The 24,955-nt window shown below is 42.0% G+C and overlaps 1 protein-coding gene across 5 annotated transcripts in view; it reads left to right on the top strand.

Moving 5' to 3' along the window:
• Nucleotides 1-24,955, top strand: part of RB1 (RB transcriptional corepressor 1) — a 177,415-nt gene that overhangs the window by 133,648 nt on the left and 18,812 nt on the right. For all 5 annotated transcript variants that reach the window (XM_048849917.2, XM_048849935.2, XM_048849925.2 and 2 more), the window contains 4 exons: nucleotides 11,164-11,282; nucleotides 22,325-22,470; nucleotides 23,367-23,512; nucleotides 24,299-24,403. In XM_048849917.2, coding sequence (XP_048705874.1) covers nucleotides 11,164-11,282; nucleotides 22,325-22,470; nucleotides 23,367-23,512; nucleotides 24,299-24,403 — 516 coding nt within the window. The remainder of the gene's footprint in view (nucleotides 1-11,163; nucleotides 11,283-22,324; nucleotides 22,471-23,366; nucleotides 23,513-24,298; nucleotides 24,404-24,955) is intronic.

Here is a 24,955-nt window from a genome sequence, read left to right as displayed (position 1 = left end):
GAGAGGTTTTTGTTGGGGGCTGAAGGTGACGGCTGGTGGTGTTCTGTTACTTTCTTTGTTGGGCCTGCCTTGTAGTAGGTGACTTCTGGGTACCCTTTTGCCTCTGTCAATCTGTTTCTTCACTTCACCAGGTGGGTATTGTAGTTTTAAGAACTCTTGATAGAAATTCTGTAGGTGTTTGTCTCCGTCTGAGCGATTGGAGCAAATGCAATTGTATCTTAAAGCTTGGCTGTAGACAATGGATGGTGTGATCTGCTTTGGATGAAAGCTGGAGGCATGTAGGTAAGTATAGCGGTCAGTAGGTTTCCGGTATAGGGTGGTTTTTATGTGACCATCGCTTCTTAGCACTGCAGTGTCTAGGAAGTGGATCTCTTGTGTGGATTGATCCAGGCTGAGGTTGATGGTGGGGTGGAAATTGTTGAAATCCTGGTGAAATTCCACAAGGGCCTCCGTCCCATGGGTCCAAATGATGATGTAGCGCAAGTAGATTGGGGCATTAGGGGACGAGAGCTGAGGAAGCGTTGTTCTAAGTCAGCCATAAAAATGTTGGCATACTGTGGGGCCATGCGGGTACCCATGGCAGTCCCGCTGACTTGAAGGTATAAATTGTCCCCAAATCTGAAATAGTTGTGGGTGAGGACAAAGTCACAAAGTTCAGCCACCAGGTTTGCCGTGATAGTATCAGGGATGCTATTTTTAGCATTTTCTAGAAAGGATACAGCGCACTGGTGACCACAGTTCCTCCTGGCCGTCCTCACTGAGCATGTACACATACACCTCCTCCTTCAGAGCCCACAAGGAGTGCTCTGGGTTCTGAAAAATACAGAAATAGGTTTTTAATAAGTAACTATTCTGCCCTGATTATAATTTTGTATCAATTTTACACACTTTTTCCATTGACTTCAGTGGGGTTACTCATGATGTATACCGGTATAACTGAAAGCAGAACTAGACACTCTATATACACTTGGAAATAAAAAGAACACAACTCCACTTGAAACCTAAAGTAATTTCCCTGCCACTTCATTTCAAAGGAGTTTCACTTCATTTCATATCTTGTGGCTATTTACCTATTTTGCTTTGAGATGGTGAGGTGTTGGAATATGCAGAAGTGAAGAATATTTTTATTACATATACCTGAAATTGAGTCAATCTGGAAATTGTCTGTTTTTCTTTACCACTTGCCAGTGGCATTGCATGTTGAAATTTGAAGGTCATCTTGGGTTTCATTTGCTGCTCGTCCAGTTATTTAAAATTCTTGGAGTATTTGGAGAAAAATATAAATATCTAAATATCCTCCACACAATATTAGGTTATCTATGTATTTTAGATTTATTTAGGTTTCACTGTTAACTTTAAGGTTTTTGAGAGATTTTGTTTGAATATAGAGTTAGTAGTAACTTTGGTAATAGGATCTTTAAATCCTGGAAACAAATGATAAAAATTTCATGTATACAGGAAAGATGTGAAGTTACTTTTGCCAAACTTACTTTCTATGAGACAAGAGTTCTACCTGTTACTCCATGTGGATGTCATCTCTGTATGTTGATCATCAGTATTGGATACCACATTTGTGGCAGGAAAATATCAAAATAGAACACAACTGAAAAATAGGATTAACAGAAATATATACTTTACAACTTATCTAAAATGTATTGTCCCATTTCAAATAGTAAGGATTTACTCTCTGTATTCCTTACATTCACAGAGCTCTTTACACAGTATTCCCTACTCATTTTGAGAATTTTATACTCTGGGTTTTGGGATACTACAATGAAAGGTTAAAAAGAGGCTTCTCCAGTGTTAAAGATCTTTTACTAAGTGAGATGAACACTTCCAAAACATGCAAGTCTTAAAGCCCACACCCATGACCTTCTTATTCAGTGGAATGTAAACAGTACTGACCGAGTTTGACACAATTGCATGTAAAAACATCATAATTACAACATATATATTGTACTGAGGCACAGTGTTGATGGGATTTTATCAAAATCATGGCTTTTTAAAAACACTAATCAGTATCCTTTTAGTTTGACAGTATTAAAAAGGACATTGTAAACTTGAAAACTAGAGTTGGTTGAAAATTTTCTGACAGAAAGCTTTTCCATCAGAAAATGCCATTTCATCGAAATCTAAACCTTCCATGGGATGAAAGTTTGTTAAGAAAAAAATTGAAGAAAAGCATTTTTCATATGGTCAAACAGTGTTTTGATTTTTTTTATTTTGAAACTACTTTTCATTTTGAAATTTTATATTATAAAATAAAAATACAAAAAGTCAAGAATTGGACATTTCAGTTGATCCCAAACATTTTTTATTGTATTTGTTCACAGAAATTTTTTGGTTCTGTTCTTATTTGGAATGAAAATTAATTTTGAAATGTCAGTATTTCCCATGGAACAGAAGTTCCTAGTTTCAATCAGCTGTATTGAAAATTACATTGCCAGTTGAAAATGATGTTTTTTGTTTTTTTTTACAGGTAGAACCTATGCTATCTGTAACTGAAAGAGATTAGAAGAAAAAAGGATATATTCTGTTTTTTCAGTTTCATATCACTTATTCATTACTTTCAGGGGAACTCACATGGTCTTTTCCAAGTGCTGCAATATTTGATTGTTAGTAGCAGTGTTACTGAAACTGAAAATTGAAGGGGTAGCAGTAAGGTGACCAGATAGCAACTGTGAAAAAATGGGACGGGGATGGGGGGTAATAGGCGCCTACATAAGAAAAAGTCCGAAAAAACGGGACTGTCCCTATAAAAACAGGACATCTGGTCACCTGAGGTAGCAGGCATGTGTTTGCACAGAGGAAGGAGTGAAGGGAGGAGAACCAAGTGTGGTGGTTTTACTTGCAGGTCTGTGCCTTTTCGCCCATCCCCATTTAAAAACAGCAAGGAACAAAAGAGCCTATAAAGGTATTAACTCTTTTTAGGACATGCTGTTTAAAAGGTGCTACATCTAGAAATGCACTTTTTAACTTAGTCAATTACAATAAAATATCAAGTTGACGGTGTCTCTTTATGGGCACACTGACAACTCAATTTAGGCCAAAAAAGGAGGAGGATTTGTAAAAACTATTTAAAAAAAAAAAATTCATTGGAAATATTTCTGGGATATCTTCAGACAGGCTAATTACAAACAATTTTTTGTGTGGATGTGAGCATTTCCCTTTAGTTTTTAAACCCAAATGCAATTACCATGTGCTAGTGCATGACAACTGGAAAGAAACAAAACTGAAACTGACTTGTCTATTTTCTTTGTCCAAATTGAATGAAATGCCAAAAGTAAACAACATAAACAGCAAAAAGCATATTAGCAGATTTTTAAAAATGCAATTTTGATAATTAGAAGATAGTGCTAGTAACACAAGAAGGAATAACTTTGCAAAACATTTTGGACTTGATGAATCATTATTTCATTGGTAAGTTTCTGACTAGTTTACTCAGGAGGATAAATGCAAAAGTGGGGAATCTAATGTGATATCTTCAGAAACCACAATTACAATAACTCTGTTTTCTCTCTTCCTTATGGTCAAAATTTACCAACTTGGGTAAGCTAAAATCAGACTCCTAAATCCATATGTGGGCACCTGAATAGAAGTGGCCAAAATTCCAAAGACGCTAAGCACCTGGAGCTTCAGTAGGATTCACAAGTACTTGGCACTTCCAAAAATCAGGCTATTTTCGTTTCAGAGTTTAACTTTAGGCCTCCGTATTTGAACATTTTTGGCTTTTAAATTCAGCATCATAGACATTGTACTATTCAGGCAACTAGTGAAATTTGTTAATAGCTGGATCAAATTTATAACGAGCTAAGGGGAGACTAAAATGGGATAAAGTTCAGCTATAAACAGTAGGATCCGTTATGGCACAGTTGTACTGCAACATTCCACAGCTTTGGAATTACCATGCTCTCCTCTTCATTTATCAGATAATTCAGAATGACAGTGTTTAATTATTTGCAGGCATTTTTCCTAATGTCTTCCTGAAAGGTGAAGCTAACTAGAATTATATGAACAAATATCCAATTTAAATAGGTCATTACTTATAAAATAATATTTAATAATTGTTTTGCATGCCTTCAAGGTAACCAATATTTGTGTATTAATTTAGTTCATTCACTCACTTAAGAAGATATATACACTCTCTGCTGTTTTAAAGAAAAATGTTCCATGCAGTGTTGTTGTAGCCAGGTCAGTCCCAGGATATTAGAGAGACACAAGGTAGGTGAGGTAATATCTTTTATTGGACCAACTTCTGTGGGTGAGAGAGACGCTTTCGAGCTTATGCAGAGCTCTTTTTCACTAAGAGAAGTTGATTCAATAAAAGATATTAGCTCATCCACCTTGTCCCTTTAAAGAAAAATAGCATTTTTAAAGGTACCTCCCAACTGGAGGTTCTCAAACTTCTGTGGATTTTCTGAGCTGGATTTTTTGCTTTGAGAAACTACTGATAAGAACTGAGGTGGTTTCTTCTGAAGTCTGGGGCCTGTTGGCTTTAATTTAAAGAAGAAAGCAACGCTGCATGAGGCTTGCACAAATATTGTACAGTCATACTGAAGTGTAAATACTGTGGATATCCAGACAACATATCTAATTATTTCAGATACAGACATTTCTCTCTGATGATAGTGGGAACACATCTATTTTTTTTCTGAGTTCCATTTAATCGTAGGCACTGAATATTAACCCTTTAGTTCCTGGGAATGATTTTTATTTGTGCTAAAGACTATTTATAAAATGTGTTGAATCCTACACAGAAAAACTTCTACATAACTGCTATGGGGTCATTCCAAGCCATTTATTAGAACATGTTCAGAAGCAGTCTTGAATGCCTTTTAAAAACAGGTTTAACACAGTTAGGTTAAACACACAATTGATGCAACTATGTTAGCTTGAAATTGTTTTTTAAAAAGATGTTTGGGACTTGGATTTTAGTCAGGGCAAACTAGTTTAGAAAGAGCCACAACTTACCATTGCTTTTCTTTTAATTATTCATGTAGAAGGTTGGCTTACATGTAGAGAGCTACAGGGCAGCCAAGGTGTTTGCAGAATGTTATCACCTGTTTGCTTAATATCTTTGAGCTAGCCACATTAGTGTTTACCACTTAGAACTAAAGTCACTCTCCTTGCATTAAAGGTCTACAACATACCTTTGTGGTTAAAGTTTAAATGTGCAAAAAAATGGTTTGCAAGGTGGCTAGTGAAATGAGTTTGGATTCCGTATTCCGTGAATGCCAGGAAAAGCACACAGTATTTTATGACAGGTTTCAGAGTAACAGCCATGTTAGTCTGTATTTGCAAAAAGAAAAGGAGTACTTGTGGCACCTTAGAGACTAACCAATTTATTTGAGCATGAGCTTTCGTGAGCTACAGCTCACTTCATCGGATGCATCTGATGAAGTGAGCTGTAGCTCACGAAAGCTCATGCTCAAATAAATTGGTTAGTCTCTAAGGTGCCACAAGTCCTCCTTTTCTTTTTACAGTATTTTATAGATCCAGTTTTGCTAGTTGTAGCAACTCTGACTTTTCTCATCAATTTGCTGCCTACAAATGTTTGGCTTCACTGTGCTAATGCTGCTGACCTTTTGTCTCCTTGTTTCTCAAATGTTTTCAGGCTAGATACATGCAAGGTGCACCTTGCACATTCCCTTGTTCAGTAGCTGCTGGTGTCCCCCAGTGTAGGCGAGGGCAGATTGCACCCTGTTGCAGTGGCCTCTGTTCAATGGTGCAGAACTGTCTTGACATAACAGCCCAGCTAACCACCTCTTGTTCCCAAGCTGTTTTCTCCTCCTCTGGCCCACCCCCCAGTTCTATGGCTATTCCTAAGAAATGGTGAGGTGATTATTATACCTCCCTACAGCCCCTTTGCATGAGTCTAGCTGCTAAAAATCACATAGGGCAACTATGAATTTGAGCCTCTTGCTTCTGTAGTTCCCATTGTACTTGGAATGCTGTCTCCAGATCTCTTCATCAATCTTCCTTTCTTTATATCCACCCTAAAAATCACTCTTTTATCTCACCTACAAGACATAAATGTGAAGAAAAGGAAACAAGTGAAACAAGAACAATTTCTGTATTACAACATTCTCTGATAGGTGTTGTCTCCTTCCTTTGTTGTTTGACCTTTACTTCTAGTGCCATATTGAATTTAGGCTGTAAGCTGTTCGGGATGCTGATCATATTTTATTGTTTGTGTGAGATGTCTAGTACAGTTTCTGATGCTTGAAAATAACTGAAAAATGAATTGTATTCAGTGCTTACATACTTACCAAATAGACAGCACTTACCATGGTGTCATTGGTTTAACATGCCTGCCAATCTTCAAGTCTAGTTTAGCAATTCTGTATTCACATTTGGGAAAAGCAAGGCGGTTAATGAAAAGTTACATGCAGCCAGATTCAGCACTGGTAAAAGTAGGTATTGCTCTGCTGGAGTTAAACTGGGGATGTAGCGCAGATTAGTCATTTTTCACTTTTGAATAACAAATATATGATACTGGTATTTGGAATTAAAAAAAATCTCATGAAAAAGACTTCTCTCATCTAGTGTGAGTTAATGAGCAATCATAATTATTATATTCTTCTGCTTCTTTGTCTCATGTTTTTTCTTAACCCATCTGCCACGGTCCTAGCTTCTAGCCCAATGAATTAAAATTCTTTATAGGACAGGCTCCCACACAGCTTTATGGTGGTATTCTGTTTTTGAAGTTAATGTTAAAGAGTGGAGATCAAGGTATAGTAGTATTCCAATACATCAATAAAGTACAAAACCCCCTGTACTGTTAAATAAACAAGCAATATGAACATTTTGAGTTAAAGAATTAAAACAAATCAGACTGTATTGACATCTGAGTGAAATCCTCAACAATGTTTTTGTTACTGTTCCTTTGCCTGAAACCATACAGAAAGCAAGCCCAAATAGGGTCCTATTTTGCATGTATCCAACTTCTATTCACTCCCAACTGTGTGTGGAGTCACTAAACTAGGATTGAAGATTGGTAGACCTATTAAATCAATGGAACCGTGATAAGGTTTATCCAGTCGGTTGGAAATTATGGTCCTTAATCTTCAGTTCTTTTATGGGATATGCGGTTTAGGTTTGGAGAATTAAGTTATCATTGGGTTAGTCAGGATTTTGTTTTGGCAGGACTAAATTATTTCACCGTTCTGAATGCTAGTGGTTTTGTTAGGCTTTTAGAAGTGCCTTTGCAAATGAAAGTGAAGCTTCTACCAGTGCTGGGCAACCTGCGGGCCTCATGCAACCCGTCAGGGTGATCCTCTGGCAGCCGCAAGACAGTTTGTTTACATCAACCGTCTGCAGGCATGGCCAACCGCAGCATTCAGTGGCCATGGTTCGCCGTTCCTGGCCAATCAGAGCTGCGGGAAGTGGCAGCTGGCCTGCGCCACTTCCTGCAGCTCCCGTTGTCTGGGAACGGTGAACCATGGCCACTGAGAGCTGCGAGTGGCCATGTCTGCAGACGGTCAATGTAAACGAACTCTCTCGTGGCCCACCAATGGATTACGCTGATGAGCCGTAGGTTGCCCACCACTGCTCTAAATCGTTACAACTGCCACAGGGATTTCTACCTTTGGCAGAGTGAATACAAAGCGGTAGCTAGAAGCAAGTTCTTGCAGCTTCTTTTTAAAGCTGTTAATTTCAGATCTATTCTTGCTTTGGATTAAAGGAACACATCCAATTATTGAATATTTTCCAAAGATTTCATAACTTCTTAATATTAAAATATCTGATTTAATTTACCAATTTCATAATTATTTTTTGTTGCTTAAAAGTTTAGTTAGACTATATACATTTCAGATAGTTTAGCAATAGCCATAGTACTAAGATGCATTGTGGAGTCAAAGCTTGAAACTGTGTTAGGAAATTATTTAAATGTTAAGAAATCTAAAACAAAGATAAAAGTAGTACCTAAAGAATTAGAAACTTTTTTGTTAAGGTGAAAGATCTCACAGATTTACTTGTTCTTACTCTGAGCCTCACAAAGACTCAAAAATATTTGATTTCTTTGACAAAGTACCTAAAAGAAGATTAAGCATTGTTGTTGTAATTGGTGGACTCTGAAACCAAAACAAGCACCTAGTCCTCACGAATGCAATTCTGAATTGTGTATATCTGGTTCAGAAAGCTATTGATGCTTAAAAGATATTTGAATTTTGGCTGGGTGCATATGTTAAACTTTTTTCTTAAAACTCAGTAAAGTGGTATTACCATGGCAGCATGGTCTAATGGTTAGAGCCAGGGGAGGACAACTGAGAATCAAACTTTGGCTCTATTCCTGACTCTGTCCTGGATTGCTGTGTCTCCTTGGACAAGTTAGTGGTACTAGATCATGTTTCCATTTCCACCTCAATAAAATGGGGCAGTGTTACCTATCTTAGCACTTTAAGATCCTCAAAAGAAATGCAATGTTGTTATTTTGTTATCTGAATTTGTACTATGCTTGTGTCCAGTGACATCAGTCAGATTCTTGAGTAATAAATTTACTTGAGCATTTTAAAATGCGTGCACTAAAACTGTTCATGTGAAGAGTATTCATGGAGGGGAGAGGCTACTGATCTGAAATACTGTTTAAAAGATTTGAGAAGCAATATAACATCTCAGATAATGTGAGTAAAGTTACTTTACGAACAAAAGTCACTTAGATAAACCTTATCAATAGATAAACTGAGTTTTGGGTACAAAGTTTTTTTTTTTTTTAAAGCACTGATTACTCCAACTGGAACTTGTGGCTAATGACCTCAGTTTTTCCACATTCAAGAAAAGTTTCTATTTTTAGAGCATTACTGTACTCTAATTAAGTCTCAGTGCTCGCACTATCAACCCCTGTATTCAGTGGCTCATATCTTGGCTCAAAAAATTGTTCTAGGCAGAAAGTTAGCATTCAAGAGATCAGATTCCCCAAAGAAAAAATTTGATAAATATATTTCATTTTTTGAAAATAGAGAAAAACAAAGGCAAATACATAACTTAAGTCTGTCTATAACCAAAGTCAATTAAAATCTCTCAAATATGTTTAAAGGGATGGAAAACTAGGAGAAAAGCAGCCTACTTGGAAAGAACCCAGAACTCCTGTTCATGTGCTTAACCACTAGACACTCTCTCATTATGCTGAAATTTGGTCTTCCTCTTTTTTGTTTTCCTTCCATCTCTCACACCTCTCCACCCCCAGACCAGCTGTTTGCCTTAATAAATTTTTCTTACTCCTTTTTCCTCAAGAATATTTTCCTCATCATAGATACTTAAAATCTGAATTGAATGGGTACAGGAATCTCCCATCCCCCTTGGCTAGTGGATCTGTTATGTCAAGGGAAGAGTGGAAGCTTGAAAAATGAATGACTAATTGCTCAAGGAAGGGGACATAGCCTTCTTCAGGAGACAGGAGCAGCATTGACAGCAGGAGGGACTGTTGAGAGGAACTGGGGTATGAAGTAGGTGGGAGAGTGAGAAGCTGAGGTAACAGTTGTCTGTTTGGACATGTGTGGGAGTTCTAAAGGTGTAATAGGCAAGCAAATCATAGTCATGTAAATACTTGTAGTTACTGAGAAAAGTCAGGCAAACCAGCCCGCATCACCTGATTGGCCTGCAGGTACTTGTATAACTGAGAAATAACTGTGGTCGTGAGCCAGTAACTGTACATCATTTCTCTACTGTGGCTTAGACAGTGCCGGAATTGCCAAAAATCATGGCCTGGAAATCATGAGATTGTAAGAAAAACAAATGTTGTGTTCTTTTTATTTGTCTTCTGGTTTTTGAACCTGCAGGATTCATGTTTTCAAACTCTTCTCCACAACCATGAGGACTAGAATCTTCTTTTTTTTTTCTTTAAATGAAAATTGAGATTCTATTGGGGTCACCTGACTCCAGGTGTTAGGGCTTGAGAAAACCCCCCAAATATCTTGAGATTTACAATACAATCTCAAGAGTTTGCAACATTGCAATTCCCATTCAGAATAATAGAGCTGTAGGAAAAAAATTGAATACCAATCTTTGAAGTTTTTTTGCCTTTATGCCAGACTGGTGCAACTTGGATGACCAGTTTACTTTACATTTGCTTGTGAACCTACAGATCAGTGCTGTGTTCACATTACACATTCCTTTGTCAATTTTGCTATTTAAATGCATTTGCAGTCTTTTCATGTATATTTATAAGTAACACATTCATCCATAGAATTTGATGGACCTTGAACAGACAAGCAACACATTCAGTATTTGTAAAATTTTGGGTCCATCAGTGTTGATGCCCTCTGCTTCACACTAGGGGAAGGAAAATGCTGACTTCCTACTTTTTGCTCATCCATATCTACCACGGTTTACTAACTGATTAATAATGCCTTTTCACTACTGATACAAAGCTTAACACCACATAAATAGATACATCTCTCTTCTCCCCATTATTCCTGACTTGATATTGGTGGCTGGGTTTTGGTTTCACATTATTGAAAGAGTATTATTGCTAAGCAGGAGCCCCCTGCTGAAGTAGACATAGACAAAAAATCCAGCACTTCTGTATTTTCAAGACTAGTTTATTGCTATGGTGTGAAGCAAGAATGTTTTTGATGCATTTCTATATAGTTCTACCGACACTTCACAGATAAGATGAGAGGAACCTGAGGTTCTGCTATTGATGATAAGTGTGAGATTCTTGCTTCAACCGTCTTCTCCACTTCACTTGTACCCTCCTCCCACTGCCTTTCCCCATCACCTCTCCGTTATCTTTGATCTTAGCAGGGTTCAGACTTCCTCCTTCCTCTTTATCCAAAAGTACCAGTAATCAACCTAAAATCCAAAAGGAGATCTTAAGTGCCTTTGAACTGCAACCTGATGCTCTTGAGTCTTTCTGTATTTAACACATAGCAGCTGTAGTAAGCCAGGCAGCACTCGAACTGGAACAGGACCAGTCAAAAAAGGAGGAGGAGCACAGGTCCATCACACTGGCCTTTTCAAATCCTAACTGAGGGTTATGGAGGAGGCAGAATGTCCTTGACCTGGCTAACTGAAGCCGTTGCCAGAGGAAGGGTGCAGAGTGAACACTAGAAATAAACAAAAACACAGAGCACTTGAGCAGTGCCCCAATTGTTGGTGTGACTCTTGTCAAATAGTCAGTTTCCTTTGCTCATGTTCTGTTACTATGATTTTCTTTTTTAGGATTCGTCTCTATTTGATCTTATTAAGCAATCCAAGGAACGAGAAGGCCAAGTTGATCAACCTGAGCCCACCTGCACTCTTAACTTGCCTCTCCAGCATAATCACACTGCGGCAGATCTGTAAGTAAAGTGCATGCTTGGAGTTTAGTGCTGTGTGGAGTTAATTTCTTCCACAATATTATATAATTATTTATTTGTATACGTTAGGACTCATACAAAAAACAAGCCATCCTCAACAAATTTTAAAATATCTTTTCTCAAACTCCATCAAACTTATACTTCTAATGTCATTTCTGTTTACCAGGATTTCCCTGAAAACGGTTATGTTACATGGCATGACTTCATCTGTGTAGGGATAGATATACTCTTTTTACTTAAATACATTGACAAAACTTCTTAATATGCCCATATTTTCAAAAAGGTTTGTGATGCCATAAGCCAGAGTGTGTGAATACAGCTGCTACTCAGTGCCACAACCAACACTTCTTCCCAACTCCCTTGCTCTGCTCCTCACTGGCCCTACAGGCAAGTGGGGTAGCAGAAGTAATCTCCACTCCCAACTGTGCCAGAGGAAGGAAAATGCCTGCAGCGAACAATTTGGCAGAGCAGAGAGTAGTTTTGTTTCTTCTTCGAATGATGGTCCCTATTGTATTTCACTGAGGGTTATGCTCATGTGCCAAGCTCCTGGAGCCAGAGCTTTTCAAAGTAGTGTTGCTTGGTGGTCCGCGCATCCACCTTTTTATTGCCTTGTGGTTTTGCCCGAGGCCATTAAAGGCGGGTCAGACTGACCATATCTCCAGTTCCTTCTCACCGCCACCCACACCTGGGTCTGCTTACTGGATTATGCCGGTATTCAAAGTCTGTGCTTCCTGCCCTCGCTTGTTCTCCACCCGCGATGAACACCAAAGCTGTTTGTACTGTTTGGGGGAAGCCCACATTGCCTCCAGGTGCAGCATCTGCCTCTCCTTCCCTGCCCTTACACGAGAAGGCTGAGCTCTCCACCTCAAGAAGCACCTCCTGGAGGTAGTCGTGGGCCAAAAATGGATCCTGGCTGGGGTACCCACCTGTACATTGGCCTGAGCAATCCAAGAGCGCTCCTTCTATTGCGGAGCCTCCATACAGATCCGTCAGTACTAGTACTAACGATCCTGCATTGGTTCCTAGCCATGAGCCACAGAAACATGCTCATTAGCATGGCAGTAAATTTTCCTCTAAATCCCAGGACACTGAACTGTCCATGAGTTCCAGCCACATAGGAGCTACGCGCGCCAAGGTACATGAGAAATAAGAGGCCACACTGCGCGCCGGATCCACATACACCTCATGCTTCGATTCTGCTGGCGTCCTATGAATTGTTGGTCCTGAGACAGATGCCTTTACCGGTTCTGGTCCCATCAATAGACCAGATATCAAACGCTTCAGGACCTCACAAACTGTTCGTCCTGGTATGACAAATGTCTCTGCATGTTTCGGTGCACTTACTAGGGGAGGACTTGTGCCCACGCACTCGGCAATGCTCTGGTCGACAATTGGTCATTCTGGACGAACTATGCCTTCCCCCTCCTACCACTCGAACCTCACATCCTCCGCAAACTCTAGCGGGAGATAGTGATGGCCATTCTGATTACTCCATTCTGGCCTTGCCAATTCTGGTTCCTTCTTCTCCTCCACATGTCAAAACTACTTCCACTCCTGCTCCATACTTTTCCAGAATTGCTGACACTAGACAATGGCAGACTAAGGTATCCAGATCCATGGACATTACACCTGACAGCATGGTTTTTGCACGGACACCTTAATTAGCACGAGAATGCTCACTGGCAGTACTAGATTCATAGATATTTAGGTCATAAGGGACCATTATGATCATCTAGTCTGACCTCCTGCAGAACGCAGGCCACAGAATTTCACCCACCACTCCTGAAAAAAACCTCTCACCTATGTCTGTGCTATTGAAGTCCTCAAATATTGGTTTAAAGACTTCAAGGAGCAGAGAATCCTCCAGCAAGTGATCCATGCCCCATGCTACAGAGGAAGGCGAAAAACCTCCAGGGCCTCTTCCAATCTGCCCTGGAGGAAAATTCCTTCCCGACCCCAAATATGGCGATCAGCTAAACTCTGAGCATATGGGCAAGATTAATCAGCCAGATACCCAGGAAAAAATTCTCTGTAGTAACTCAGATCCCACCCCATCTAATATTCCATCACAGGCCATTGGGCCTATTTACCATGAATATTTAATTACCAAAACCATGTTATCCCATCATGCCATCTCCTCCATAAACTTATCGAGTTTAATCTTAAAGCTAGATAGATCTTTTGCCCCCACTGCTTCCCTTGGAAGGCTGTTCCAAAACTTCACTCCTCTGATGGTTAGAAACCTTCGTCTACTTTCTAGTCTAAATTTCCTGGTGGCCAGTTTATATCCATTTGTTCTTGTGTCCACATTGGTACTGAGCTTAAATAATTCCTCTCCCTCTCCGGTATTTATCCCTCTGATATATTTATAGAGAGCAATCATATCTCCCCTCAACCTTCTTTTAGTTAGGCTAAACAAGCCAAGCTCCTTGAGTCTCCTTTCATAAGACAAGTTTTCCATTCCTCGGATCATCCTAGTAGCCCTCCTCTGTACCTGTTCCAGTTTGAATTCATCCTTCTTAAACATGGGAGACCAGGACTGCACACAGTATTCCAGGTGAGGTCTCACCAGTGCCTTGTATAATGGTACTAAAACCTCCTTATCCCTACTGGAAATACCTCTCCTGATGCATCCCAAGACCGCATTAGCTTTTTTCACGGCCTTATCACATTGGCGGCTTATAGTCATCCTATGATCAACCAATACTCCAAGGTCCTTCTCCTCCTCCGTTACTTCTAATTGATGCATCCCCAGCTTATAACTAAAATTCTTGTTATTAATCCCTAAATGCATGACCTTACACTTCTCACTATTAAATTTCATCCTATTACTATTACTCCAGTTTACAAGGTCATCCAGATCCTCCTGTAGGATATCCCTGTCCTTCTCTAAATTGGCAATACATCCCAGCTTTGTATCATCCACAGACTTTATTAGCACAATCCCACTTTTTGTGCCGAGGTCAGTAATAAAAAGATTAAATAAAATTGGTCCCAAAACCCGATCCTTGAGGAACTCCACTGGTAACCTCCCTCCAGCCTGACAGTTCACCTTTCAGTAGGACCCGTTGTAGTCTCCCCTTTAACCAATTCCTTATCCACCTTTCAGTTTTCCTATTGATCCCCATCTTATCCAATTTCACTAATAATTCCCCATGTGGCATGGTATCAAACGCCTTACTGAAATCTAGGTAAATTAGATCCACTGCGTTTCCTTTGTCTAAAAAATCTATTACTTTCTCAAAGAAGGAGATCAGGTTGGTTTGGCACGATCTACCTTTTGTAAAACCATGTTGTATTTTGTCCCATTTACCATTGACTTCAATGTCCTTAACTACCATCTCCTTCAAAATTTTTTCCAAGACCTTGCATACTACAGATGTCAAACTAACAGGTCTATAGTTACCCGGATCACTTTTTTTCTCTTTCTTAAAAATAGGAACTATGTTAGCAATTCTCCAATCATACGGTACATCCCTAAGTTTACAGATTCATTAAAAATTCTTGCTAATGGGCTTGCAATTTCATGTGCCAATTCCTTTAATATTCTTGGATGAAGATTATCTGGGTCCCCCGATTTAATCCCATTAAGCTGTTTGAGTTTCTCTTCTACCTCAGATATCGTAATATCTACCTCCATATCCTCATTCCCATTTGTCATGCTACTATAATCCCTAAGATCCTCTTTTTAGTCTTATTAAAGACTGAGGCAAAGTATTTGTTTAGATATTGGGCCATGCCGAGATTATCCTTGACCTCCACTCCGTCCTCAGTGTTTAGCAGTCCCACTTCTTTTTTTTTCCTTCTTATTTATATGGCTATAGAACCTTTTACTATTGGTTTTAATTCCCTTTGCAAGGTCCAACTCTACTTGACTTTTAGCCTGTCTCACTTTATCCCTACATGTTCTGACCTCAATAAGGTACCTAGAAGGACTCTGCAAGGTGATCCTGTCAGGCCAAATGGGCACTTTTTACCTCCTGGACCCAACAGCAAGGTCTTGCCCCTGAAGCTGTGGGCATCTCCGTGCTCTTGGACTATTTCCTCCACCTGAAAACCTGGGGACTCGCTTTCAGTTCTATCAGAGTGCATGAAGTTGCCATCAATGCTTTCCATCATTCAGTGGAAGGGCATTCAATTTTTCATAGAATCGTAGGATTGGAAGAGGCCTACGTGGCAGGACTAAGTATTATCTAGACCATCCCTGACAGGTGTTTGTCTAACCTGCTCTTAAAAATCTCCAGTGATGGAGATTCCACAGCCCCCCTAGGCAATTTATTCCAGTATTTAACCACCCCGACAGAGAGTTTTTCCTAATGTCCAACCTAAACTGCCTTTGCTGTAATTTAAGTCCATTGTTTCTTGTCCTATCCTCAGAGGTTAAGGAGAAAAACTTTTCTCCCTCCTCCTGGTAACAACCTTTTATGTACTTTAAAGCTGTTACCATGTCCCCTTTCAGTCTTCTCTTCTCCAGACTAAAGAAACCCAGTTTTTTCAATCTTCCCTCATAGGTCATGCTTTCAAGACATTTAATCATTTTTGTTGCTCTTCTCTGGACTTTCTCCAATTTGTCCACATCTTTCCTGAATGTGGTGCCCAGAACTGGACACACTACTCCAGTTGAGGCCTAATTATCACAGAGTAGAGCGGAAAAATTACTTCTCGTGTCTTGCTTATAACACACCTGCTAATACATCCCAGAACGTTTGATAACTACTCTGTGGAAAGAGTTTTCCAACTAGTTATGCACCCATTTTATAGTAGCTCCATCTAAGTTGGATTTCCCTAGTTTTTCACCCTGCCCTTGACCGCCCATTCAGCCTATAACTCCCCAATGGGACCTAAACCTAGTCCTTACCTCTTTAATGAACTCTCCCTTCAAACCACTGTCCTCCTGCCCTCTCTCCTCTTTGCTTTCCTTGTTGCCATTACCTCAGTGAGGAGGGTTGGAGAGCTGGGAGCCATGATGGCAACTCCCCCACCCTTCACAGATTCCATAAGCACAAGGTCTCACTGTGACAGCATCCCAAGTTTCTGCCAAAAGTGGATTCCCAGTTTCACCTCAACCAACGTATACATCTGCCTACCTGCTTTCCAAAACAATATGTCTCAAATGAGGAACAGCAGCTTTATTCCTTCGATATGTGTAGGGCTTTGTCCTTTTACCTACAAAGGAGAAAGCTGTTTTGGAAGTCTCCTCGGCTATTTGTCGCCATAGTGGAGAGAATGAAAGGACAGGTCATTTCTACCCAGGGAATGTCCAAGTGCGTCTCAGAGTGCATTATGTGCTGCTATCAGTTGTCTGGGCACTCTCCACCAAATGGGATACAAGCCCATTGCACAAGAACGTAAGCATCAATCACAGCTGCGCTTCATAACATGCCCCTTGTGGTCATATGTAAGGCGGCCACATGGAGTTCCGTGCACACCTTTTCCTCTCACTATGTTCTAGTACACGATTCTGCGACAGATGCCTCATTCGGCGCAATGATCCTCCGTTATATGGTTCTGCCATCTTCCTTGCATCACCCTCCTATCTAGGTATTGCTTATCAATCACCCTCAGTGAAATACAATAGGGACCATCACTCGAAGAAGAAGAGGTTACTTACCTGTAACTGGAAGTTCTTTGAGGGTATGTCTACACTACGGAATAAGGTCGAATTTATAGAAGTCGTTTTTTTAGAAATCGGTTTTATATATTCGAGTGTGTGTGTCCTCACAGAAAATGCTCTAAGTGCATTAAGTGCATTAACTCGGCGGAGCGCTTCCACAGTACCGAGGTTAGAGTCGACTTCTAGAGCGTTGCACTGTGGGTAGCTATCCCACAGTTCCCGCAGTCTCCGCTGCCCATTGGAATTCTGGGTTGAGATCCCAATGCCTGATGGGGCTAAAACATTGTCGCGGGTGGTTCTGGGTACATATCGTCAGGCCCCCGTTCCCTCCCTCTCTCCGTGAAAGCAATGGCAGACAATCGTTTCGCGCCTTTTTTCCTGAGTTACCTGTGCAGACGCCATACCATGGCAAGCATGGAGCCCGCTCAGATAACCGTCACCCTATGACTCCTGGGTGCTGGCAGACGCGGTACGGCTTTGCTACACAGTAGCAGCAACCCATTGCCTTCTGGCAGCAGACGGTGCAGTATGTGTCCGAGGTGCTCCTGGCCACGTCGGCTGGGAGCGCCTGGGCAGACATGGGCGCAGGGACTAAATTTGGAGTGACTTGACCAGGTCATTCTCTTTAGTCCTGCAGTCAGTCCTATTGAACCGTCTTATGGTGAGCAGGCAGGCGATACGGATTGCTAGCAGTCGTACTGTACCATCTTCTGCCAGGCAGGCAAGAGATGAGGATTGCTAGCAGTCGTATTGTACCATCTTCTGCCAGGCAGGCAAGAGATGAGGATGGCTAGCAGTCGTACTGTACCATCTTCTGCCGAGCAGCCATGAGATGTGGATGGCATGCAGTCCTTCTGCACCGTCTGCTGCCAGCCAAAGATGTAAAAGATAGATGGAGTGGGTCAAAACAAGAAACAGACCAGATTTGTTTTGTACTCATTTGCCTCCTCCCCTGTCTAGGGGACTCATTCCTCTAGGTCACACTGCAGTCACTCACAGAGAAGGTGCAGCGAGGTAAATCTAGCCATGTATCAATCAGAGGCCAGGCTAACCTCCTTGTTCCAATAAGAACAATAACTTAGGTGCACCATGTCTTATTGGAACCCTCCGTGAAGTCCTGCCTGAAATACTCCTTGATGTAAAGACACCCCCTTTGTTGATTTTAACTCCCTGAAGCCAACCCTGTAAGCCGTGTCGTCAGTCGCCCCTCCCTCCATCAGAGCAACGGCAGACAATCGTTCCGCGCCTTTTTTCTGTGTGGACGCCATACCAAGGCAAGCATGGAGGCCGCTCAGCTCACTTTGGCAATTAGGAGCACATTAAACACCACACGCATTATCCAGCAGTATATGCAGCACCGGAGCCTGGCAAAGCGATACCGGGCGAGGAGGCGACGTCAGCGCGGTCACATGAGTGATCAGGACATGGACACAGAGTTCTCTGAAAGCATGGGCCCAACCAATGCATGCATCATGGTGCTAATGGGGCAGGTTCATGCCATGGAACGCTGATTCTGGGCTCGGGAAACAAGCACAGACTGATGGGACCGCATAGTGTTGCAGGTCTGGGACGATTCCCAGTGGCTGCGAAACTTTCGCATGCGTAGGGCCCTTTCATGGAACTTTGTGATTTGCTTTCCCCTGCCCTGAAGCGCATGAATACCAAGATGAGAGCAGCCCTCACAGTTGAGAAGCGAGTGGCGATAGCCCTGTGGAAGCTTGCAACGCCAGACAGCTACTGGTCAGTTGGGAATCAATTTGGAGTGGGCAAATCTACTGTGGGGGCTGCTGTGATGCAAGTAGCCCACGCAATCAAAGATCTGCTGATATCAAGGGTAGTGATCCTGGGAAATGTGCAGGTCATAGTGGATGGCTTTGCTGCAATGGGATTCCCTAACTGTGGTGGGGCCATAGACGGAACCCATATCCCTATCTTGGCACCGGAGCACCAAGCCGCCGAGTACATAAACCGCAAGGGGTACTTTTCGATAGTGCTGCAAGCTCTGGTGGATCACAAGGGACGTTTCACCAACATCAACGTGGGATGGCCGGGAAAGGTACATGACGCTCGCATCTTCAGGAACTCTGGTCTGTTTCAAAAGCTGCAGGAAGGGACTTTATTCCCAGACCAGAAAATAACTGTTGGGAATGTTGAAATGCCTATAGTTATCCTTAGGGACTCAGCCTACCCCTTAATGCCATGGCTCATGAAGCCATACACAGGCAGCCTGGACAGTAGTCAGGAGCTGTTCAACTACAGGCTGAGCAAGTGCAGAATGGTGGTAGAATGTGCATTTGGACGTTTAAAGGCGCACTGGCGCAGTTTACTGACTCGCTTAGACCTCAGCGAAACCAATATTCCCACTGTTATTACTGCTTGCTGTGTGCTCCACAATATCTGTGAGAGTAAGGGGGAGACGTTTATGGCGGGGTGGGAGGTTGAGGCAAATCGCCTGGCTGCTGGTTACGCGCAGCCAGACACCAGGGTGGTTAGAAGAGCACAGGAGGGCGCGGTACACATCAGAGAAGCTTTGAAAACCAGTTGCATGACTGGCCAAGCTACGGTGTGAAAGTTCTGTTTGTTTCTCCTTGATGAAACCCCCCGCCCCTTGGTTCACTCTACTTCCCTGTAAGCTAACCACCCTCCCCTCCTCCCTTTGATCACCGCTTGCAGAGGCAATAAAGTCATTGTTGCTTCACATTCATGCATTCTTTATTCATTCATCACACAAATAGGGGGATGACTACCAAGGTAACCGAGGAGGGAAGGAAAATGCCACACAGCACTTTAAGCAAAGCACTTTAAAAGTTTACAACTTTAAAATTTATTGAATGCCAGCCTTCTTTTTTTTGGGCAATCCTCTGTGGTGGGGTGGCTGGTTGGCCGGAGGCCCCCCCACCGCGTATTCGGGCATCTGGGTGTGGAGGCTATGGAACTTGGGGAGGAGGGCGGTTGGTTACTCAGGGGCTGCAGTGGCAGTCTGTGCTCCAGCTGCCTTTGCTGCAGCTCAACCATACACTGGAGCATACTGGTTTGGTCCTGCAGCAGCCTCCGCATTGAATCCTGCCTCCTCTCATCACGCTGCCGCCACATTTGAGCTTCAGCCCTCTCTTCAGCCCGCCACTTACTCTCTTCAGCCCGCCACCTCTCCTCCCGGTCATTTTGTGCTTTCCTGCACTCTGACATTATTTGCCTCCACGCATTCATCTGTGCTCTGTCAGTGTGGGAGGACAGCATGAGCTCAGAGAACATTTCATCGCGAGTGCGTTTTTTTTTCTTTCTAAGCTTCACTAGCCTCTGGGAAGGAGAAGATCCTGTGATCATTGAAACACATGCAGCTGGTGGAGAAAAAAAAAGGGACAGCGGTATTTAAAAAGACACATTTTATAAAACATTGGCTACACTCTTTCAGGGTAAACCTTGCTGTTAACATTACATACATAGCACATGTGCTTTCGTTACAAGGTCGCATTTTGCCTCCCCCCACCGCGTGGCTACCCCCTCAACCCTCCCCCCTCCCTGTGGCTAACAGCGGGGAACATTTCTGTTTAGCCACAGGCAAACAGCCTAGCAGGAATGGGCTCCTCTGACTGTCCCCTGAAGAAAAGCACTCTATTTCAACCAGGTGACCATGAATGATATCTCACTCTCCTGAGGATAACACAGAGAGATAAAGAACGGATGTTGTTTGAATGCCAGCAAACATACACTGCAATGCTTTGTTCTACAATGATTCCCAAGTACGTGTTACTGGCCTGGAGTGGTAAAGTGTCCTACCATTAAGGACACAATAAGGCTGCCCTCCCCAGAAACGTTTTGCAAAGGCTTTAGGAGTACATCTAGGAGAACCGCGAATGCCAGGGCAAAGTAATCCTTTCACATGCTTGCTTTTAAACCATGTATAGTATTTTAAAAGGTACACTCACCAGAGGTCCCTTCTCCGCCTGCTGGGTCCAGGAGGCAGCCTTGGGTGGGTTCGGGGGGTACTGGCTCCAGGTCCAGGGTGAGAAACAGTTCCTGGCTGTCGGGAAAACCGGTTTCTCCGCTTGCTTGCTGTGAGCTATCTACAACCTCATCATCATCTTCTTCGTCCCCAAAACCTGCTTCCGTATTGCCTTCATCTCCATTGAAGGAGTCAAACAACACGGCTGGGGTAGTGGTGGCTGAACCCCCTAAAATGGCATGCAGCTCATCATAGAAGCAGCATGTTTGGGGCTCTGACCCGGAGCGGCCGTTCGCCTCTCTGGTTTTCTGGTAGGCTTGCCTCAGCTCCTTCAGTTTCACGCGGCACTGCTTCGGGTCCCTGTTATAGCCTCTGTCCTTCATGCCCTGGGAGATTTTGACAAAGGTTTTGGCATTTCGAAAACTGGAACAGAGTTCTGATAGCACGGATTCCTCTCCCCAAACAGCGATCAGATCCCGTACCTCCCGTTCGGTCCATGCTGGAGCTCTTTTGCGATTCTGGGACTCCATCATGGTCACCTGTGCTGATGAGCTCTGCATGGTCACCTGCAGCTTGCCACGCTGGCCAAACAGGAAATGAGATTTAAAAGTTCGCGGTTCTTTTCCTGTCTACCTGGCCAGTGCATCTGAGTTGAGAGTGCTGTCCAGAGCGGTCACAATGGAGCACTCTGGGATAGCTCCCGGAGGCCAATACCATCGAATTGTGTCCACAGTACCCCAAATTCGAGCTGGCAACGTCGATTTAAGCGCTAATCCACTTGTCAGGGGTGGAGTAAGGAAATGGATTTTGAGCCCTTTAAGTCGAAATAAAGGGCTTCATTGTGTGGACGGGTGCAGGTTTACATCGATTTAACGCTGCTAAATTCGACCTAAAGTCCTAGTGTAGACCAGGGCTGAGATTTGTCGTCCCTATCTGTATTCCAATACCCCCTCCTTCCCCTGTGCTGCAGCTCTGTAGGTCAGCAGTGGAGAAAGTACTGGAGATGCAGTTGGTCCACCCTGCCCCTTATTGCCTCAGGTGAAACCACGAGGCAATACAAGGGCACATGCATGGACCACCAAGAAACACTACTTTGAAAAGCTCTGGCTGTGGGCACATAGTGTATGCACATAACCCTCAGTGGGGACCAGAGATATTGAAGAACCTCCCGTTACAGGTAAGTAACCTCCTCTTATATACTGTGATTTTCTAGACTTTTGGGAAAGATACTAGTTTCACCAGTCCCTGGTCCTGAGGTGGAGGAGAAAGACGGATGAGTTTCAATACTTCTGATTTTCAGTTCTCAATTTTAGAAATTACTTGTTTCAATGGAGGCTTTTCCCTTCTAGCAAGGGAAATGGAAAAGTATGCATGTGTATTGTGTATATACCTTTGTTCACTTGTTTTCTATTTTGAAGTGTCATTTTTGTTTTTATTTCAAAATTTTTATTTATGCTGTATTTGCAGGTATCTTTCTCCTGTGAGATCTCCTAAGAAGAAAGGATCCACAGCGTCTTTAAACTCCACTCCTATTATAGATGCTCAGCCTGTTTTGGCACCCCAAATTCAGAAACCACAGAAATCTACCTCCCTTTCGCTATTTTACAAAAAAGGTTTGTAGATCATGTTAACAAGAGAGAGCATTTATATGTAGAACATGTATATGTAGAAGCTGCAAAGTAACCTGTCATCATCTATCCTTCGTTTTAATGGAAGTCAATAAATATATCAGGAAACTGTAATAAACACACTGTACGAACTATCAGATGTCATTCTTTCATTAGGGAAAGCATTAAGGCACTCTGAACAAGTTCAGTATTAGGAAAGTCTTAGTACAATACCAATAGATTAATACGTGTGTTCTACACATATTGTAGCCTAAAGGTAAAAATTAATTTATAAGCAGGCAGACTTGTGCAGCCTCACATTGGTTTAGGCTTTGAACTATTGTAATATGGTGCTTGCAAAATTTAGTCTAATTAAGTGTAGTTGCCAGAATGTTAATTTGTATTGAAAATTCCTATAAACCAACCTACAGGAAATATTGGCGCATATATCCCATGTTCTATACAGACACATACTAACCTCATCAGACATAATATACAAGCAAAGACAAGGAAAATCCCAACCCCCTCGCTGAAATAACCTTATCTACCAAGTTGGTTTTGTTGTTAATGTGTGATGGTCATGAATAATGCCAGTGTATTGAAACCTTCAGTGTAGCAGCAATACAATGACCGATCATACGCTTTGCAAATGGAAAGCATCTCTAGCATGTGTCGTCTTCTGGCATATGGCTTCTGACATCATGGGTCATTACTGGAGACTGAATCTGGGATCTCCTTTGCTAAAAGCATGAACCATCCCTACTTGAGCTAAAAGAGAAACTCTAACTGCTAGAGAAGTCTCTCATCCTCTGATACAGCAGTTAAAGGCAGGCACTCTGAACAGTGGCCTATACACATTTCTCTATTAACAATGTGATTAATTATTTTTCTCTTTTCTCAAGTGTATCGTCTGGCATATCTTCGATTAAATACCCTCTGCTTACGGCTTCTGTTTGACCACCCTGAACTAGAACACTTGATCTGGACCCTTTTTCAGCACACATTGCAGAATGAATATGAACTTATGAAAGACAGGCACTTAGACCAGGTAACATAAATCAGTGAGATACTCTAGACTCTTTATTATTCCCTCTCTTGCTATCAAAATGTTGCTTTTAAATTTTTCAACTGTTAAATTCTGGTATGAGGTTTTTATTTCCCACAAAAGGCAGATTATTCAAAGCAGAAATTAGTTTAATACAGTGAACTGATGTATTTAAGAAGGCCTCAAGTTATTTTTAACTACTAAAAGTTATTTATGCTATAACGTCAAAGGCATAGCATGTGTCATTAAAAAAATCTTCGAAAAGTAGTGAGTAAAGGCCAAAGTTCACTGTGAATACATTAATTTTGACTAGGAAAGACAATCCTAACTAATCCCCATTTTGTCTTTCTACCCTAAAATTTCAGCTTCATACTGTATCTAAATGTGAACTTGAAGAATATTACCATTTTTGTTCCATAAATTTTTTGCAAAAAGAAGGGGACATTGGTTTGCCGTTTTTGTTTTCTCCTCCAAGGATTGGGATGGGATGGGATGGCATGTAGATAATTGATTTAGCTCAGTATAGGAATCCTAGAGCTACTGATCTTCACCTTCATTTCCTAGCAACCAATCCTGACTTCACTGAAGTCAATGGCAAAACCAATTCCGGCTTCGCTGAAGTCAATGGAAAAACTCTCATTGACTTCCATGGGGCTGGACTGCACCCCAATAAATAGAAAAACATGTAAGAATGTAGAAGAATATAGGGGAGAGGGATAGGTGCTTTCTCGATCTGAAGTATAACAACATTTGCTGCATTTCTGATGCTTCTTGTTGTTTCTTTAATAGATCATGATGTGTTCCATGTATGGCATATGCAAAGTAAAGAATGTAGATCTTAGGTTTAAAATCATTGTTACAGCATACAAGGAGCTCACCAATACAAATCAAGAGGTATGTAAAATCTTTTAGTATTAGTCATCCATGAATATTGTAACAATGCTGGCGTTCTTAAAGTCAGGTGGAATTTCTTTGCCGGTCCAGATTTTGTCAAGGAGTTGGCAAAGTTTGTGCTGGAGCATTGTTCCACCAGCTTTAAAAACCTCAGCTGGGATGCTGTCTGGGCCTGGTGCCTTGTGATTTTTTTTGTCTGGGTAATGGCACGCTGGACTTCCTCAGAAGATGGGAGATCAGCAAGGTGTTCCGTTGCTGAGCATTGTGGAATAGACTCTATGGCAGTGGTGGTCCACCTATGGCCTGGGAATGGTGAACCACAGCCACTGGGAGCTGCGGGGGGCCGTGCCTGCGGACTGTCAACGTCCGCAAAATGTCTCGCGGCTCACAATCAGCCACAGGTTGCCCACATCTGTTCTATGTTGTCTTCAGATACCGTGGATTTGTGGTTTAGTAGGCTCTCAAAGTGCTCCTTCCAGCATTGTTTAGTGGCCACATTGCCTTTGAGGAGGGTGGAGCCATCCTGGGAACGTAAGGGGGTTGGGCCTTTGG

Source organism: Caretta caretta, chromosome 1, assembly GCF_965140235.1.
Source record: "Caretta caretta isolate rCarCar2 chromosome 1, rCarCar1.hap1, whole genome shotgun sequence".
NCBI lineage: Eukaryota > Metazoa > Chordata > Testudines > Cheloniidae > Caretta > Caretta caretta.
The sequence above is the reverse complement of the archived record's forward strand: the minus strand, read 5'-3'. Positions and strand labels throughout refer to the sequence as shown.